The 18,540-nt window shown below is 63.4% G+C and overlaps 3 protein-coding genes across 3 annotated transcripts in view; 1 reads left to right on the top strand and 2 right to left on the bottom strand.

Moving 5' to 3' along the window:
* The window catches only part of MNEG_4024 (hypothetical protein), a gene marked incomplete at both ends in the record, with an annotated part of 8,765 nt that extends 3,649 nt beyond the window's left edge, over window positions 1-5,116 (bottom strand). Inside the window, 12 exons of the mRNA XM_014047500.1 lie at window positions 12-127; window positions 607-669; window positions 1,046-1,160; window positions 1,553-1,641; window positions 2,057-2,131; window positions 2,368-2,478; window positions 3,142-3,211; window positions 3,486-3,559; window positions 3,926-3,992; window positions 4,195-4,589; window positions 4,825-4,911; window positions 5,108-5,116. Coding sequence (XP_013902954.1) covers window positions 12-127; window positions 607-669; window positions 1,046-1,160; window positions 1,553-1,641; window positions 2,057-2,131; window positions 2,368-2,478; window positions 3,142-3,211; window positions 3,486-3,559; window positions 3,926-3,992; window positions 4,195-4,589; window positions 4,825-4,911; window positions 5,108-5,116 — 1,271 coding nt within the window. The remainder of the gene's footprint in view (window positions 1-11; window positions 128-606; window positions 670-1,045; window positions 1,161-1,552; window positions 1,642-2,056; window positions 2,132-2,367; window positions 2,479-3,141; window positions 3,212-3,485; window positions 3,560-3,925; window positions 3,993-4,194; window positions 4,590-4,824; window positions 4,912-5,107) is intronic.
* A 2,459-nt stretch (window positions 5,117-7,575) lies between these two features.
* MNEG_4023 (hypothetical protein) lies at window positions 7,576-10,976 on the top strand (the record flags this gene model as incomplete). The annotated part of the gene is made up of 10 exons (XM_014047499.1): window positions 7,576-7,756; window positions 7,972-8,192; window positions 8,534-8,771; window positions 8,901-9,037; window positions 9,308-9,394; window positions 9,589-9,708; window positions 9,928-10,037; window positions 10,314-10,385; window positions 10,619-10,717; window positions 10,910-10,976. 10 exons carry the CDS (start codon window positions 7,576-7,578, stop codon window positions 10,974-10,976), a joined length of 1,332 nt encoding a protein of 443 aa, XP_013902953.1.
* A 2,117-nt stretch (window positions 10,977-13,093) lies between these two features.
* Window positions 13,094-18,365, bottom strand: MNEG_4022 (baculoviral IAP repeat-containingprotein 6 (apollon); the record flags this gene model as incomplete). Its single annotated transcript, XM_014047498.1, has 12 exons — window positions 13,094-13,232; window positions 13,615-13,712; window positions 14,144-14,208; window positions 14,414-14,465; window positions 14,970-15,047; window positions 15,277-15,354; window positions 15,805-15,932; window positions 16,245-16,389; window positions 16,625-17,019; window positions 17,277-17,553; window positions 17,876-18,100; window positions 18,330-18,365. The coding sequence occupies 12 exons, from the start codon at window positions 18,363-18,365 to the stop codon at window positions 13,094-13,096; spliced, it is 1,716 nt and encodes a 571-aa protein (XP_013902952.1).
* Between the last annotated feature and the right edge of the window lie 175 nt (window positions 18,366-18,540).

Raw genomic sequence — 18,540 nt, 5'->3', positions numbered from 1 at the left:
CGGGGCCGCACCTGTGCAGCAGGAAGTCTGCGTCGTGGCCGCCGCCCTTGCCGCGCGCCGCGCCGCCCACCGGCGTCAGCACCCAGCCGCCCAGCCCAGTAGCGGCCTCGACGGCCGCCTCCACCGCCTGGCGTGGACGGGAGAGAGGAATGAGAAACAAAACGGTCAGCTTGGGAATATGGGGCCGTATCGCAGTTGCACAGCACAGGCACTCAAACAGGCCACGCGACAGCTGGGCTTGACCTGTTGGGGGGTTGCTGTCGTCCCAGCAGGCTTTGTTTCCACAGGCGGCCCTCGGTCCGTCGGCGGCCCCGTCAGCCTCGCGCTGCTCAGTTGTCTTCAACAAACACTTGCATTGCCGCGGAGGGAGCAGCCCCCTCTTCCCCCGGATCCTCGCCCCCGACCCCCGAAAGGGGAGCAAGGAACGCCATCCTGCACGCGCAACCGTACGCTCGCGCACGCCTGTGCGCACGTGTCCGAGGCGCAGACCCAATTGCCCGTGCGCCATGATGAATACACAACCAGACAGCACCCCTACCCATCCCGCCTGGCTTTAGCATAATTTACCACATTTGCAGTGAAGACAAGCTGAGGAGAAAAGGTCACCTGTTGCATCTCCTGCCTGTCCTCCTCGGGGACATCCTCGATCAGATCGCGCCAGAAGCGGAGCTGCGTGGGACGATGAGGTCATGATGTCATGATCACGTCACCACGACGCCGTCGAGCAAGGGGGGGGCGGTCGGGTGAGGAGGCCCCACGCGATGGGGTGCGGTGCATACGGCGGCAGAGGGCGCGTGGCAACGCGTGCGGGCGTCTCTGGGGCGCGACAAGCAGCAGGGGCGTGGCGCGCAGCTCAGGTGCCGCCGAGCGAAGCGTGTCGTTTGCCATCCAGGGGGGGCCTGCAGCACGGCACCCCAACGTGCTGCTTGGTATGCAATTACCAGCTACGGGCCCAACCCCCTAAACCACTAGCTAGGGTTCCAACCCTCTAGACCGTAGACTCCGAGCACCAACCCAACCCCCTAATTGTGATGCCCCAACGCACCGTCCCATATGCCTCAGCCCGCAGCCCAGCCGCGGCCCCGGGCCCTGCCCTCCAATCCGCGTCGGCTGCCAGGCGCTCCAGCTGCTCAAAGGACCTCACGCCGCACGCATACAGCCTGGGGTGACGCGAGCGTTTGCAGGCGGGGCAGGAGGGGTGAGGAGCCACAGAGAGGGCGCGGAGCGCAAGGGAAACGGTGTGTGGGAAAAGAGCAGGGGGTGTTGTGCGCTTCGAGTTGGATGGAATTGAGGCGGCCGTGGCCGGCGGTCGCCAATTGGCAAAACAATTATTCTAAAACACGGAGGCGTGGAGGAGCCGAAGGGTCTTGCTTTGAGGGTGGTCGGTCAAGAGTGCATGATGAGCGCGACCGCCAGATCAGCTAAATCAGCAGTCGAAAACTACTCACACAGCACCTTGTGGGCTGAGTTCCCATAATTCAAATTCAAAACAAGGCTGGCTTGTGCATGGCATGCACCAATCTGATGCACAGCGAGCGGAGGCCGCCCCCACTTTGCAGCGGTCTTGAAGCCCACGCCGGGCAGCTTCGCCAGCAGCTTCCGCGTGTGCGCCCCGGCGCTCTCGGGGCGGCTGGACACGACCTGAGGGGGCAGCGAGGTGTGGGCCCGTGGCAGGGCCGTAAGGGTCAGCAGAGCAGCACAGACACGCAACACGTGGCAGGGCCGCGAGGGTAAGCAGAGGCGTGCAAGCGCATGACGAGCCGTGCAGGCTGCGACCAGTGTGCACTGTAGATGCGTTTTCTGGGGGCAGAGGTGCGGCTCTTGCAGCCGACAAGCAACCTGGGGCTGTAAGTGGGTCTCATGAGGAGGACTGATGGGGGTTTGGGTTTCCCCGCGGTGCCGGGGAGCGAGCCCCTGGCCTGCACCCCTGAGGCCCCTGCGCAAACGGCCGATTGACTGCAATGTTCCCATGTTGGGGGAATGTTTTCAATGCACCCAACGCAACAATTTCGTACCCAGTTGACAATGCTGGAAACGCTGACGCCCCATCACTCACTGGCAGGTCGTTCCTCATGTTGTTGAGGCGGCTGCAGGAGCCGGTGTCCAGGATCTCACGGATGTCGGCAGCCACCTGTCAGTTTGGAATTTGAACAAGCCGCACGCTTTGTGCCAACAGCGCAGCCCCGGGATCGCTGGGGAGAACAGGACATGCAGACGCGCTGAGGACGGACGCCACACATGAAGTTTGATTGCCGGCTGCGCTGCAGTTTAACGCAACGATGATGGATTGACAGCTCAGCACCAAGCTCATTAGTCATTGCCTGGGTGAAAAATTCATGAATGGTGATATCCAAGGCAGGGCCCCACCTTTTTGCTGACGAAGGGGATGCCCCTGACGAGCTGCTCCTCTGTGGTATCGGGCCCTATCCGCCAGGCGCAGGCCTTGACGGCGCCGGCGGCCCGTGAGTACACCAGGTCCTTCAAAAGACGCACGTGTGTGTTTGAGGGAGGTGAAAAGGGTATGTGGGTGGTTTAGGGGTGTTGAAGGCGGGTTCTGAATCCAGGGGTTTGGAGCGGTGGGAGGTTGGGGCAGCAGCGGTGTTGGTCGCGTGTGCTAACACCCTGATCTGTGAGGGACATCAGGGGTCGCGGGTATAAGAGATGCAGGGTTTGGCCTCAAGGCAGGTGGGTTGCGAGAGCTAGGGGTTTGCAGGGGCCAAGATAGGGAAACTTTTGAATGCTTGCTTGCTTTAGGGGTTTGCTAGTGTATAGCTCAATAAGGATTGATACCAGGGTTCAGAATTATTGAAAAGAATAAGGATGGATTATGTTGGCCAAGGGACGTGGGTGGGGGACAGCAGGTGTCACGAGAGGTGGGAGCACGAATGAGGTGCGCGGCCGCCAGGTATTGTCGGCGCAAAAGCAGCACCCAGACTTCGAATATCCTACGCAAACCAGCGAGGTGCATGAGAGGGTGCCGTCAATCCAGGAGGTCCGCATGTGCCGCCCTGGATGCATCCTTAGCAGGTCCCTCCAACCCCAAAGCCTGCACGGGTCCTAGAAACTCGGCCTCAGGAAGTGACATGATCTTCATCATCATGTGGTCAAGGCAAGGTGTGTGTCACACGGGCCGCGTCTCACCCTGGGGGCCGCGCCTGCCTTGCTGCCCTCCCCTCCCGTTGCCTTGGTGTCTGTCACCGCCTTTTCATAGCTGGCGCAAGCGCACCACGAGCGCCGGCGGGTGTGGTTGAGGGTGGAATACCAACGTGGGTACAGATCAAAAAAGTGATGACGTGTGAAGACCTTTGAACAGGCTGGACGAATTTGGCACAAAACAGGCCCACGGCACAAGTGCCTATGATGCAGGTTGACCAGGCAGAGCAAAGCCCTCAAGACCATTGCTGCGAACCCTCCAAGGAGCCGGGGACATCGCGCCAGGGGCAGACGTTCCAATGCAAAAGGAAGATCCATGAGCGGCCCCGCACCCCGCGATGGCCCGCAAGACGGCAGACAGCTCCAGGTTGCCGTTCGCCGCCGCGTGCTCGTCGCTAAAGTCGGCCTGCGGCGGAAGAGCGCGGCGGTCGAGGATCTCAGGGTTTCGAGGGCTGCTCCAATCGGCGGCAGTGGTGGTGCGTTGAGCGCCGGGACCACGAGTGATGCCGCGGCACCGAGTTGAGGAGTCAGCAGTGGGGGGTGACGCGCCCCTGACTGCCGCGGCGTGATGTTTGCAGCTGTCTTTCGGCGTCGCGTCGAGACCGGCTGCCTGATGCCTGCTGCAAACAAGGCGGCGCGCATGCGACTGACGCATTGCTGGACGCCACACCCCATAAGCCACGTGCCAGACGTTTGTGTGAACCTGCCTGACCACACCTGCCCAGCCCCGTGGAGCGAGGCGAAAACCGTGGCAGCAAAACCCCCCTCTCACGTTCAGCATGAGCTCATTAAGGTCGTGCGCCCCGGCCAGGCGCTCGTCCCAGTGCCCCAGCCAGGCCCTGTTTCGGGGGAAGGGCGCTATTACGAGCCACAGCTGGAGGCCTGTGTGCCGCTTGGCTTCGCAACTGCAAAGATCAGCGGCTGGTGGGCACCAGGGTGGATTTCACAGGGACCTGCATAGACATGGCCGCCCCAAAGCGCACGAAACCATAAATCTCTGAGATCAATACCACACCCGGACGCACCCCGCGCTCGCCCCACCTGTACTGAGCCAGCTGCCCACCCTCCGCGCCCTCTCGCGCCCGCGCCGCCTCTGCAGCGGCGCCCGCCGTGGCGTCCGCCGCGCGCCGCCGCACTGCGGCCTCGAACTCGTCGGTCGGCAGCAGGCGCCCTGCGTCCGCGCACGCCTGGATCCAATCATCGGCCACAACCTTGACCACCCCGCCTGCCGCAGCCACGGTCCTGGCTGAACTTGGTTTGCTGGTTTTCGATTGCCTCTTGGAGCCGTTGGCGGCGGGGTTGCGTGGGGCTTCCGGGCCGGCAGCATTGGGGCCGGATGAGGAGGCGGCCGCGGCGTTGCCGATGGCGTTTGCCGCGGCGAGGGGCAGGCGGGAGCAGGCGGCGCCCACCACGAGCACGTCGCAGGCGGCGGGATCCTGGGAGAAGTTTAAGGGGGGGTGTTGAACGGGGTCAGGTCGTTGCCTAAGCACAGAGGGTTGCCGCGTGCACTCATGACGGGGGCCGCAGTTTCCTGTGGGTGCAGGGGCCTGCATTACGAGGACCTGGATTGGTGGCGCATGCAGCGCCTAACAGTGACATCATCGGTTCCGCAGCACTTTGCGCCCCGTGTCCACATCAGCGATCCGCGGTGACCAGGTTCGGTTGCCCCACCTTGACAAGCCTTATGGCTGATGACAGCTTCAGCATCCACCGCTGGCTGCGTGCCGCTTGGTGCTGCACCGACGCATCGAGCGCGACCTGCGAATGACCAACGGCGCAGCAGCGACGAGTGTCCAGGGGTGACACACTGCCTCAGAGCATTCGCATGCAGGTATAGCTCTGAGAAATGCCAATCACCTCGATCCTGCTATCATTGCGCTCCTTGCTCTTCGGAGAGATCATCGAACGCGCGCGCGTTCTACATCCAAACAGTGGCGATCATTCCAGCCGTAACCTTGGCCATCGCGCCATGTCCGGATGCAAAAGCTGCACCAACAGTGGCCTGGAGCGGCGGCAGCTGCTGCGAGCACAGTCATCGCCATGTCGCCGTTATCCCTGCAGTGTGCTGTAGGCGCAATGGTAGTGCATGCATGTCTGGAGCAGGACCGTACACCGCGAAAATGACATGACATGCTTCTCCAAGCTGCCTGCCATAGTGCCAGCTGCCACTCGATGGACATTGGCTGAGTGCTGCAGCAGGGGCTGCCGGTTGGAAACTAGTAAATCAGTAAAGGATCCCATTGTGGGTGCCGTCAGGGGGGACCGCGGGCTTGTGTAGCGAAGCTGGTGGTGGCGTGCACGTTGAGAGGGTTTGTCACCACCATTGGACTGCCGCTTTGCCAGTTGCACCCTGTCAAGTGCCCTCCCACCCTGGCCTGTTCCAAATCATGTGAGCCCAGGGCCTCAAGCAGGGCGCAGCTGCTGCTGTTGAAGGGCGGGGGCAGTGATAGTCGCTGCTCACGGCGAGATTGATGTGAAAGGTTGGCGGGCGGTCAAGCTTCCCAGGATGGTAAGGGCTCTAGGGGGGCCCATGACGTTGGGGAAGAGCTACAGTAGAGGGCCAAAACGCTTTGTTTCAGGGACCCAGCAGCAGCCCCACAGCGGCTGGCAGACCCCTCCCGGACGTCTTACCATGCCTAGCATGCTTGGAGCAAGTTTCATTCATTGCACGAGGCTTTGCTAAAGGCGGCCAAGCTAGGCGCACCGCAGCAGCGACATTTCTGAGTTGGGGTGTGCCACTGGCAGATGAGCCTGCAGCCAACCTATGTGTGCTTGTAGGTCTGCAAGAGCTGCGCTCCAGCGGTCGCAGATCCCAAAGCAACCAGCTCTTGCAGCCGAGGATTAACCCTTGAAACACGTACACTAAGTAACACCTGCTGACTGTGACAACACTGATGTGCAGCACCTGCCTAGACACGATTACTTACAGCCGGCGGGGAGGCTGGGGGTGCTGTGTGTGGAATATAGTAGGGCGCGGCCACCACCCGCTTCTCTTTGCAGCAATTTCATCTGTGCAGACAGTATGTGGCGCTGCACGCTGGCATCGATCTGGGAAGGGATGTCCGGCAGGATTGGCGCAGTTGGTGGTGATCAGCACCCGCATTTAGCTGGTCGTCGGCGGTGCACACACTGACTGCCCATTCTCGGACTGACAGCCCACTGCCAGGAATTTCAGCACAAGCAATCACCTGCCGTTCCCCCCCCCTTCCGTCCCTCCCTCCCTTCCTTCCCCACTCGCCACTCCTGTCACACTTTGATTCACGCTTCCCTCTGTTAATGGCACGCATCAGCATGCCCTGTTGTGCTTCGTCACTGCACTTGTTGGTCCGGTTGTCCAACCACGCAGTGGAAGTGGATGGCCAGATCCCCCTCAATGTGCGTCCGGGTGACAGCGGAACCAAGGCAGGCACATAATCCACAACCTTGCAAACGATTGCATTTTGTATATGTTTCAACCACGATACCCAAAACCACTGCGACACCACGATCAGCTTCGCCCCGGCAGCACGATCAGCTGCGACTCAGCTCTAAAGCGGAGCGCGGCGCGGCTTCATACACCGCGCCCTGTGACTTTCAGGCCCTCGTTGGGTTTGCTGGACCACTCACATCCGCTCATCACCCAGCGGTCGGGACGGCTACGTCGCTGCGCCACTGACGATGGCAGCATCATCGGGTAAATCTCAATCACTCCCATCCGCTGGCCTCTGACTGCCCTGTATAATGTGGGTGAACGAAGCTGTGCGGAGGCTGATATTGGGCAAGCCGCCGCCCGGCCGCAGCCCAATGTTACCCCGTCTCACAGCACGCAACACCACCTGACCCCACACCCTCCAGCCTGCTCTGGCTCCCAGCGCGCCCGTGACAAGGGCCCCTGGACTGTGCACGTCCACCATCACTCTTCAAACCCGCACACCGTCGTGCCGCGTGCGACGCAGCGTTGAGCTACGAGAGGCTGGCGGAGAACGCGTTTCCGCAGGAGTACCGATACGCGTGGGCCGGGCCGCTGGCAAACAACGCTGGCGGCGTGTTGACCTTCAACCTGACAACCGAGCAGGTCGTGTTTGAGGTGGGAAGACGCGTCCGCCCTGTATGGCAATCGTGCAGTCGCTGCGCACAGGCATAAGATGCGTTGGCGGCCCCGGGCGCGCGACTGCGTGCCTAGACCACCCCTTTCCCCCGCGTGCATGAATGCCAGATCACTCCAGCTGCCTGAGGACCACTTTTGTGCGGTGTTTGCTGCACCGGCCGCCCAGCATCGTTAAGGCAGGGGTGCCTGGCGCTCATGCATTCTGCCAACGCGGTGCGAGCAGCTGCGTGTGTGGCCTTCTGTGCTGCATCACTACTGGCTGCTTACCTCTCCAAGAGGACCTGCCCGCCCCCCCTCGATTTGGCGATCACGACCAGCACCCATGACAATCCCACATGCAGTCTGTTATCTGGCCGACGGACACACTGCGCCCGGGGGCGACGGGCGGCAGCAAGCCTGCGACCGAGTGGCTCAAGCTCCTGGTGGACGCGAACAATTCAAACGCCCCCGCAGTCACGCTGCGCCTGTACACCCCTGACAGCCCCGACGGCAAGGAACTGGCGGTGGACGCGAGTGGTGAGAGAGTGGTTGTCGTGACTGATGCTTGCAAAGCGCACGCGGCAGCAGTAGTGCGTCCGTTCACAGAGGCAGGAGGGGTCTAGCTGGCCTACACAACTGCAACACATCACCGCGTGAAAAAGCCCCGGAACCCTGAGGGCAAGCCACGTCCGGGGTTGCACCAATCGTCCTCCTGCGGCCACGCGTCCCGGAATGCACCCCAACGCGCGTAGGGTTCGCTCCCATGTTCATCATCAAGCCGCCGCCGAAAAACCGCACCTACTGGCTGTCGTTCGACCGGCGGCGCTGTGCACTCCGCTATGGGCGGGGGTATCACATGGAGGAGACGGTCGAGAAGACGTGGACGCTGGACCTGGAGTCAAACGACAGCAGGGGCCTGTCTGCAGGGGACAAGGCGGCCCTCCAGAAGCTATTTGGACGCACTGTGAAGATGGTGGGCTGGGCGATGCGTGAACGCCCATGGGGGGGGGGGCAACACAGGGCAACCGCTCTGCTTGTTTGACTGCATGCGTGTGCTCAGTGATTTTTTGGAATCGCCAGCCTGCCAGGGGCAACTCATCTTGATCCTCGCCAGCAGACGTCGCCAGACATTGACACCTGCGCCACGGCCATAATCGATGCTCGCAATTGCCTCTGCTAGTGGCAAGCACGCGCGCGCACACACGCGCACACACACACACACACACATACACACACACACACACACACACACACACACACACACTCACACACTCGCACACACACACACACACACGCGCCCCCCTGCCCGCCCAGGGCTACCTGAAGATCACCGGCGCCACGCCCGGTATGGGCGAGGACCGCCAAGGCGGCCTCCAAGACGCCGTCGACACCGTCGAGTTCGACCCCCTGCCGCTGGTCTCGGACCTCCCGATCAAGGTGCTCGACTCGTCCAAGGTTACGCTGGCGGCCCTGGACGCGCCCAAGGAGGAGCGGTATATGTTTAGCGCGGACCTGCCGGCGGCATGCAAAGTGCTCTACGATAACGTGGCAGGTAGAATCAATCATACTGCAAAAGTTTGCATGCTTTGCAGGGGCAAAATCAGGGCCATTGGTCGGCAAGCCAGACCGTGGTGCAATGCATGCCTCTCGAGCCTGCTGCATGCCTCTGCTACGCATGCAGCAGGCAGCACCCCTACCTCGTGGGCACTGCAGCTGTGCATCGGCGTTCAGCTGCACCTGCTACTCACGGCCGTGTGCGCCGTAGGGGCGGATGTGGTGCTGGATGAGAAGCTGGCGAAGGCCATCAGCCACAGCATTGTCACTGAAGGGCTGACGCTGAACACAATCCTGGAGGGCAAGGCGCGCGCAAACTCCGCCCCCCCCCAGCGAGCCTGGCAACGGGCGTCGCCCTTCTGCGGCTCATGGCAGCGGCGGATGACAGCAGGAAGGGCGGACACTATGACGTAAAAAAGCCACATCGTGGGTGCCACCAGCCAATTCTCTGCACCCCCACATCACTGATTTTGGGGGCCTCTGGTGCTTATCTGAGTACCATATGCATGCCACCTCTCAATCCTGGTGCTGCAGGACAAGGACTTTGGCTACCTGCGGATTACGCTGGGGCCAGAAGGCGGGGACGGCCCGGGCATCCCATATGTCCTCGAGATTTGGCCGGTGCGCATTGTAGGGAAACAGAATCGGCACGTCTGCAATCAAGCAGATGATGCTCGCTCAAGGCCGCTGGCCCACGCAACAGCGGCCTGCTAAGTGCAGCGGTCCTCATACTGTCGCACACGCTGGTGCATGCGCATGTGCACGGAAACGCGTGCTAATCCGCCCGCCCTTGCGGAACTCCTTCAAATTCTCAGGGCGGCAGCAGATCGCCCATCCACAACCACGGGGGCGTGTGCGCCGTCATCAAGGTGCTCCGCGGCAGCATCGAGGTGGCGCTGCACAACAAGATCGAGTTCATGGTGCCGGAGCCGGGGGTGAGAGCTGATTGCAGGCAAATTGTGGGCAAGCTTATTTCCGACACATTATGGGCGATGCGCTCGGCGCCCAGACATACGGCAAGCTGCAGTGCTCAAGAGTCGTGCCGACTTTCTGGCCTGCCCACTCTGCGTCTGGAGGACCAGCAGCCAGGACATGCGTTTTTGTGGTGCGACGACGCCTTGCCACGCTCGCTTTTGCTCCCAACGTCACTGCAGAAAGAGGACACCAGCCGCCATCCCAATGCGCAGCTAGAGGAGCTCAAGCTCGAACCCCTGAAGGTGGCAACCTTGGTCAAGGGTGACGTCACCTGGATGGACAAGAACTGGTGCGTCAGAGAGGGGCAGGGTCGGGCCAGACGACAAGAGCTTTGGTTGTGGCAGTGCTCGCTCTAGAGCTCTGCCAGACAGATCTGGAGCCTAATGTGTACGCATTCCTGGCCAATCAACTAGGGGCCATGCATGCATCGGGTTTCCAGCAGCACGCCGTTGCGCTTGGATCACCGTCTACCTTGCTAGTCTCTTGCGCACAACGGCGCGTAAGGATGAAAGATGGCAATCGCATGTGTGCAACAAAGCCCCTGCCCCTGGTTTCTGGCTGCCAGGTTCCAGTGCCACCGGCTGCACAACACAAGCGACCAGCGTGGGGACTTCTGCGCCACCATCCAGTGCTACAAGTGAGGTGTTTGAGATTGATTGTGGGAGGACGCACATTTGTGAGATCAGGTCTCGTAAGTTGTTTCTGTCCTCCATGCGCCCTAAACAACGGCTCGACCTGCCGCGTGATGACCTGCTTTTGCTTGGATCAAGGTCCTGCCAAGGACAAGCGAGCGGATTGAAGATGAAGACGACCGGCGATGCTGGCCGTGTTCGGTGTCTGGGCCGACCTCTCACTTCCTATGTACTGCAGATATGACGACGAGGACAGGGTCCGCTGGCCGGGCTTTGACTTCCTGTCACAGGACCGCGGGATCGGCTTCTTCGATCCAGAGAGCGACATGAGCTACTCGTGCGCAACTTGCGGCGGGGAGGGGGCCAGCAGGGGGCTCACAGGGAGCAGGGCCCACTGCCCGTTCTTATGTGGCCCCAGCCTCGCCCCCCATCCGGGCGCGGGTACACAGCGGGTACGTGCGTAGGCCAACTAGACCCTTTGGTGCCTGCAAGGCCTCACATCGACCATGGATGCACGATTTGCGCGCAGTGAGATGCGCAAGAAAGTCCTGGAGGAGTACAAGAACGGGTCAAAGGACACGCCAACCTCGGAGTGAGGGAAGAAGCCCACCTCGGAGCGCAACGCGCGCATGGGCGCAGCTGGAGGCATTGGTACAGCCAGAAATGAGGCAGCGCAATGAAAGGGGCAGCGCTGCAAGGTCGCCGGCGCTAGCGCAACAGCGCTGTTGCAAAGCATTGGCGGTGGGCGCCTCTCTTGAAGCAAAGTTGTGGTGATTATCAAACGCTCTTGGGTCATGCGGGCGCACTCGTTGCGCTTGCTGCCAGTAAGGGGAAGTGTTTCGTGTAAATGTTTTTGGGGTTTTTGGTGTGTGCTCGCGGCTGCTGAAGGTTGGCGTGCAGCACATCCAGCAAGTCCCCACACACAGACTCTGTATGTATCGGATACACGCACAAACCCGATCGCTGCTCGCCAAATGAGCCCTGCAGGGCAAATCAGCCGAGATTGCAAAATCACCGCATGTTGCTTGGCTGCTGACTCACCCTGTATTTGCCTCATGCACCTTCCCAAGCCTTGCAACCCATTTCTCAGGCTCCATGCCCCTCCCCCTGCAATACTGTAGTGCAGACACGCTCTCAGTGCCCCTGCAGTGCGGTCAGTTTGGTCCACATCGAGTCAGTGGCTGTGGCTCCCTGTGGAATTTGTGCAAGGGGCTGCGACCACTTTGGGCGCACGATCCGTGGGGCAATGGCTTGGTGGCAAAATTTGTAACATAATACACGCTTCACAACCTAACTACGTTAATCACCAGCGCCCACACACTGTACCTGTTTGTCACAAGTTGAGATCTGCAGCTGTGTGCGTGCATGCGTGTGTGTGTGTGTGTGTGCGTGTGTGTGTGTGTGTGTGTGTGTGTGTGTGTGTGTGTGTGTGTGTGTGTGTGTGTGTGTGCGCGTGTGTGCGTGCGTGTGTGCGTGTGTGCGCGCACGTGTGTGCGGGCCCCACCAAGGTGTCAAATATACCCAGGGCTCCCGAGCCTGCCCGGCCGGCCTCCACGTTCTCCCTGATACCCCTGCACAAAAGCGATACTTTGGAAAGAGACGCTGATAATCGACCCTCGCGCCCGCACCCGCTGGGGTGAGGGGTGAAGCCCCGCTCACAGTTGTGCGGCATTATTTACAGACTGCGCCAGGTTTGATTCGTATGCGCAAGAGACACGCGAATGCAGGCGCAGGGCCGGCATGCCTAAAGCCCGCAGGCTGGGGGAAGGCGAGCGGGAAGGCGGCAGGCGGAAGCGCGCCTGGGAGCAGGCGTGTGGCCGGCGGCCCGCTGTTGCTGCGTCCTGCAATGGGGGGGGGGGACACGTGCATGCAGGCCCTTCCTAAACGCGCTCGCAATGCATCGTCGGCAGGGGCGCGAAAGACGAGAGCGCGCGCCCTTGAAAGTCTCAAGTGCGGCCCAAAACACTTGCACGCGGCCCCCCACCGGCATCGTTGGTTCGCATCGCACTCAAAATGCACACCTCTCGCACAGCGCGCGCTGAGGAGCAAGCGCGTGACGAATTGCCGGCAAGCCCTGAAACGACAAAACACGGCAGCCGCCAAGACTAAAACGGCTGGAAACGCTTTTTGGGACGAAGCGAGGTGCAATACTGGGCACGCGCCCAAGTAATTGCCGCCCGGCGCCACAGCTGTCAGGCCCTATGCTTCCAGTGGGGGCGGCGTGCCACCTTGCATCCTGCAGGATGGGCCGCCTAGACCACAGCGCTTGCCGCAGCGCGGGTGAACCATCACGCTGCACGCACCCCCTCTTTGCCGGCTGGCACCTGGAAAGTCCTAGCAAACCGCACATACCAAACCCGGTCATACCCTACAAGGACCCAAATTGGGTCCCGAGCCCCCACTTCACTTGCTTGCAGCCCGCCCCTGCTTGCCTCCTGCGCCGCTGCGCGTGCCGGCTGCTGCCGCTGCTGCAAGGCAGTGGCCAGCGCGGAGTGCTGTGATGCAATCGCCCGCCACGCCCCTTGCACCGCTTGGCGTGCGCACCCTACCGTCCCCTGGCTGTGCAGCCGCCGCGCAGCTTCCAAATCAGCCCCGCCGGCCGCCGCCGGGCAGGGCGCCCCTCGATGCCGCCGCGCATACGCCGAACATCCACGCCGCGCGGCCGCCCCGCCCCGTCCCGCCCGCCGGCCGCCTGGTCCGCCGGCTGCGGGCGTCACTGCGCGGCGGGGGCGCGAAGCTTCCCGATCTCCTCCGCCAGCTGGCGCCGCAGGTCCGTGAGGCGTGACTTGTGGCCAGAGTCCCCCTCGGCCTCGGCCACCCACTTGTCCACCGTTGACAGGATGAAGGGGCCCCTGGCCGGTGTCAACAGAACAGGGGGTGGGTGAACAGCAGGGCATTGGTTTGAAAAGCGGCGACGCACTAAAAGCAACTTGATTTCGGGTGCAGCCAGGGTCTGCTGGAAAAGGGTCGCCTGGATTGCCCAGAGCTTCAAGATAGTGGGAACGTTCCACCGACGCAGCGTGCGCCGCTGGGTGGTCGGTCAGGGAAACAGCACGCGCCGCTGGGCAGCCAATTGGAAAGCAGCCGGCGCGGGACAAGCCGTCGCGCGACGCGGCGCGGGGACGGGAAGGGGAGCAGAAGGCGGTGTCGGGTGGGCGGCGTCGGCGGCGAGCCCTGGCGCGCGGCCTCCACACAGGCTGCGTTCCCTGGAGTGTGTTCACCCCCCCCCCCCACCTGATCCTGAAGTGTGCCTGTATGAGCTCCTTCCACTCCGCAGGGGGGTGCCTCAGCTGGTCTAGCATGGCCAGCTTGATGGTCTCCTCACGTATGGGCTGGGGTTGGAGGCATGGATGTGGGTGTGAGGGTTTGTGTGGGGTGGCAGGTGGGCGGGTAGGCGAGAAAGCCAGGTGGACAGGCGGGTGGCAAAAGGGCTCTTGTGTGAGCAGCAAAGGGGCGGTGTTGCTGTGGGACCACGGGAGGAGGCGCGGCTGGCGGCACGCGTGCGTCGGGGCAGACCCGCCGTGCGCACACCGGAATTCCTTGCCAACAGACATGAGCCCCTACCGCGCCCGCGGCCCGGCTGCCCCGCTGCTCCCACGACAGCAGGAGCCCCACGATATCCCACAGCCTCCCTGCTCGCCGCCCTACTACTACGTGCGCGCTGTGTGATGCGACAGCCTCCAGCCCCCACCACGTGCGTCACTGCCCGCGACAGCCCCCAACGCCGCGCGTCACTGCCTGCCTCGAGGCTGCAGGGTCGCACCTTGTTGTAGGCCCTGCTCTGAGCGCGGCCCGTCTCAGAGTGCATGGTGCGCTCGAAGCCCGGCTCTGCGGGGGGGGTGTGAGCGTGTACGCATGTGTGGGAGCATGCGTGTGTGCGTGTATGCATATGTGTGTGCATGTGCGTGTGTGTATGTTGAGAAATGCCAGACATGTTTCCAGCTGCCGCTCTTGCACAGCGCCTGATGGTGCGGTGACCTTGTCACTAGCGGTCACCTGACACCGTCAACCATCGATCACGGCGTCTGCTCACCGTTGAAGTAGGGCTCATCCACCAGGATGAGGGACTGGATGGAGATCAGGACCTGCGAAGAACGGGCGGCGTGATGTGTGTGTGTGTGTGTGTACATACACATATGTGCGTGTGTGTGTGTGTGCGTGTGTGCGTGCGCGTGTGTGTGTGTGTGTGTGTGTGTGCGCGCGCGCACGCGCGCGCATGTGTGTGCAAGCGTTTCAGTTGGATGCGTGCGCAAGAAAGAGGGCAAGAGACAGCAGAGCGAGTGAGCCGGTGTGTGCATGTGTGGAATCATGAGTGTGTAAAGCGCGTGTGTGCGAGGGAAAGATCTGGTGGTTGGAGAGGTTGACCGCAAGGACTTGGGGCACAGCATGGTGTAGGCACCAGGCAGACGCAAGAAAAAACGAAGGTTTGCCGAAAAGACACGGCAATGCGGGGGGGCGACCTGAGGGTCGTGCCTGCGTGTGGGCCGGGGCCAGCCGCGCCGCCGTCTCCTGGCCCCAACGACCCAAGGCCCCGCCCCCCGCCCCCCGCGTCCCGGCCCCAAGGACCCGCTCGTCGCGCCACGCCGCACCTGGAAAGTGGTGGAGACGTCCGGGTTCCAGCTCTCCCCCTGGGCGCCACTCCAGGTTCCAAGCAGCGACAGGCACACCTGCAGCGGTGCAGCGGGTTGCAAAGGAGGAGGGGTTGGGGACGCGCGTGGCGGGCCGCTGACGCGCTGGCGCTCAAGCAGGGAGACGGCCGGGCTGAGCCCGGATGGCCCCACGCCCAACAAGCAAGGGCGCCGGCACGCCGTGGATTGCGCGCGCAGCCAGCGCGCGCCGGCAAGTGAAACAACGCCGGCGGGCGCACGCGTGCAGCGCAATGGCAAGGCGCCGCACCTTGCCGCAGTTGTAGAGGTTGGGGTTGAACCGGAAGCGGCCGCCGCCGGTGGTCTTGAGCAGGACCGATGGGGGTTGCTGTGTGTGTGTGTATGTGTGTGTGTTGTGGGTGGTGTGTCTGTGTTTGTGTGTGTGTGTTTGTATAAGGTAGGGGAGGGCGCCAGTTGATCGGCGGGAACAGGTGTTCAGTGAAGCGCAAGGCAGCGGTCCCAGTAATGTCAGCAAGGCAGCGGTCCCAGTAATGTCAGCAAGGCAGCGGTCCCAGTAATGTCAACAAGGCAGCGGTCCCAGTAATGTCAGCAAGGCAGCGGTCCCAGTAATGTCAGCAAGGCAGCGGTCCCAGTAACGTGACGAGGGTGGGTGGCGCCCGCCCCCGCCAAGGGCCATTGCCAATATCCTTGCCCCCCTTCCCCCAGCTGAAACCCGGGATGCGGCGGCCTGCGAGCGTGGGGGCACAAGTCTAAAGGCGCCAGCGGCCGGCGGCCGGCAGCCAGCGGGCTCGGGCCGCGACGAGGGCATGTGGCGCACCTGGGGGTATGTCCCAGGGAAGTAGATGTCAAAGACGAAGCAGCCGCCGCTGTAGGGGGTGTCGTCGGGGCCCGTGATGAGGGCGCGCCACAGGAACGCGTTGGCCTCGTCCACGCGCACAAAGACGCCTGCGAGGCGCGCGCAAAGGGGGGAAGAGAGTGAGTGGAATGGGAGGCGGCCATGATGTGGACGGGAGCATGGCGCGTGCGGGCGGATGTGAGCGTGTTGGAAGATGGCGGTGCTGGATCCCTCGCCCCGCCTGCCCACCCACCCATTGCGCACCCGCCGCGCCCGTGCAAACACACACACACACACACACACACACACACACACACACACACACACACACACACACACACACACACACGCCGTCCCTGGGCCCCGCCCGTGGCCGCGCCCGGCGGCCCCCGACCCGTTCTGGAAGGCGTGCAGAAGCGCACCGCTGCTCTCCGTCAGCGGCAGCAGGCGCTCCAGCCCAGCAATCTCCTTGGCCACCCGCGCCGCGCGCGTCTTGAGCGCCGTCGCCTCGTTGCGCGCGTGCTTCAGGTGCATGTGGTCGGTCGCGACCGCGGGGTGGTAGTCCACCTGATAGAGAAAAGCCCCATTGTAATATTTTTGCGATTGGCGATAACAAATTTTGGTGATCGTACGATTGGGGGTGCGACGACGTGCCCAAAGGGATGACGGGTGCTGGAAGCTGCTGTAATGTGGCGCCCATGCAGAGGGGTTGGGGCAGGGGTGCGACGGCAGGGAGGGGGGTACGGAAACGAGAAGCTGGGCAGCTGAAAGCGGGGAGGCAGCTGGCGGGAAGCTTGCGCACCTGCAGCGGCCGCATGACGGTCAAGTAGTCCTCGTCAGGCGCCACTGCTTGCTGCTGCTGCTGCTGCTGCTGCTGCTGCTGCTGCTGCTCCGGCTGGGGCTGCCCCTGCTGCACCTGTGCCTGCCCCTGCCCCGCCGCCGCCGCCGCCGCGCGTTCCGCCGCCGCCGCCGCCGCCCGCGTCACTCGCCGCCGCGGCGCCTCCGCCTGCTGCTGCTGCGGCGCCGCCGCCGGCGCCTGTGCCGGCGCCTGAGCCAGCGCCGCCTGCTGCCCGCCAGGTGCGGCGGCCGCCGCCGGCGCCGAAGTGTCCACATTCTGGGCGGCCAGACGCGCCACGATGTCAGCGACGAGGTCCGCCATGGCCAGCCCCGCCCGCGCCTCTCGCACCGCCTCCTCGGCTGCCGGGCAGAGGGGGAGCAGGGGCAGCAAGATTATGCGGCGGGTGGGGCGCGGCGCAGGATATTGCTTTCCTCCGCATCGTCAGCAAACAGAGGTGGCTGCGGTCGCCAGGGCCCAGGGCGCATTGGTACACGCGCACTGGGCTGTCAGGGGACAAGCCGACGCCTGCTGAATGCTCTGCCAGCAAAGCCCAGGGGGGGGGGGCGCCCCGGATATCGCCCCCTTGCGCATCCGCAGCCCCTGGGCTCCGACTCACCCGCCGCAGCCGCGCGCGCGGAGACCGTCAAAGCGGGCCCCGCGCCGCCGCCGCCCGCGCCGCCGCTGCCGCTCGCCTCCGCGCCGGGCGGGAGCACCGTCTTGCGTATGACGACCGCGTAGTGCTTCGCCGCGTTCTGCATGCCCGCGACCGCCCTGCCCACCGCGCCAGTGTGATCGCCGCCGCCGCCGCTGCTGCCGGCCCCACCGCCGCCGCCACCGCCGGCGTCCACAGCCGGGCTGCCGAGAAGGTGTGCGGTCCCTGGGCGGCAGAGCTCCTGCGCGCAGGAGCCGCCAGCGTGCGCAGTCAAACTGTTGCTGCATTCTGCCAGCGTCCCAAACAATACCACTTTCCGCTCATAAAGATAGGCATGATACGGGCAGCCGATGCGCCAGGCCGGCAGGCACAGCCCAGCGGCAAGACATGAGATCACATCCCTTGAACAACGACATGCAAACTGGTCAAACCAGTCAACCCTGGCTGCTCGCCTGCACAATCCGCAGCAGTGTGGTGTAGAAGGCGCTCCTGCTGGTCATCTCGGTGAACGCCGCGCTGCACAGGTGGTGCCACAGAAACGGCAGCAGCACACTATCCCTCACCACCGCCGCCGCCGCCGCCGCCGCCGCTGCGCGCGCCTTGCTGCCATCCTCCGCCGCCCCGCCGCCGCCGCCAGCGCCCGCACCGCCCGCGTCCGTGGCAGGCGGGGGCGCGACGCTGCCGCCGAGCTCGGAGATCAGCGCGCCCAGCAGGACGCCGAGGACGGCCTGCAGCTGCTCATCGTACGCCTTCTGGGCAGCTTCCGCTGCCTTGGGGTCCCAGGTCGCCTGGCAGGGACAGGAGCGGGAGAGAAGGTTGCGCGTCCGTGTGCGCTCTTGTGTGTCGGGGTACGGAGGGTGCGTGCATACGTGCTATGCATGGCGTGTCAGGCAACCATGTCGGCCGCACAAAAGAGGGCCGCGGGGTTTGCTCTAGTGAGGCCGGGTTGCCCTGGCAGCACCAGAGCGGGGGCGCCGACGCATGAACATGGGTGCGCCCCTGCCTGCTAGAGCACACGCAAGTGGTTGTGTCAGCCAGCCCGCTGGGAGACATGCAGAGGCCCCTCCTCGTTCTTTGGCAGCACGGCGTCCCAACCATGCCTTTGATCAAAGATCAGGATAGAAGCTGCCGGAAGGTTCACGAACCTCACCTTTCCGGTGTTGCCAAACCCATAACCTGTGCCCCGCGCCCAATACGTCTCCTTGCCAGGCGCCGCCGGGGCGCCACC

Source organism: Monoraphidium neglectum (assembly GCF_000611645.1).
Source record: "Monoraphidium neglectum strain SAG 48.87 unplaced genomic scaffold scaffold00537, whole genome shotgun sequence".
In the NCBI taxonomy this organism is placed as follows: domain Eukaryota; kingdom Viridiplantae; phylum Chlorophyta; class Chlorophyceae; order Sphaeropleales; family Selenastraceae; genus Monoraphidium; species Monoraphidium neglectum.
This window is presented reverse-complemented; position numbering and strand designations above follow the sequence as displayed.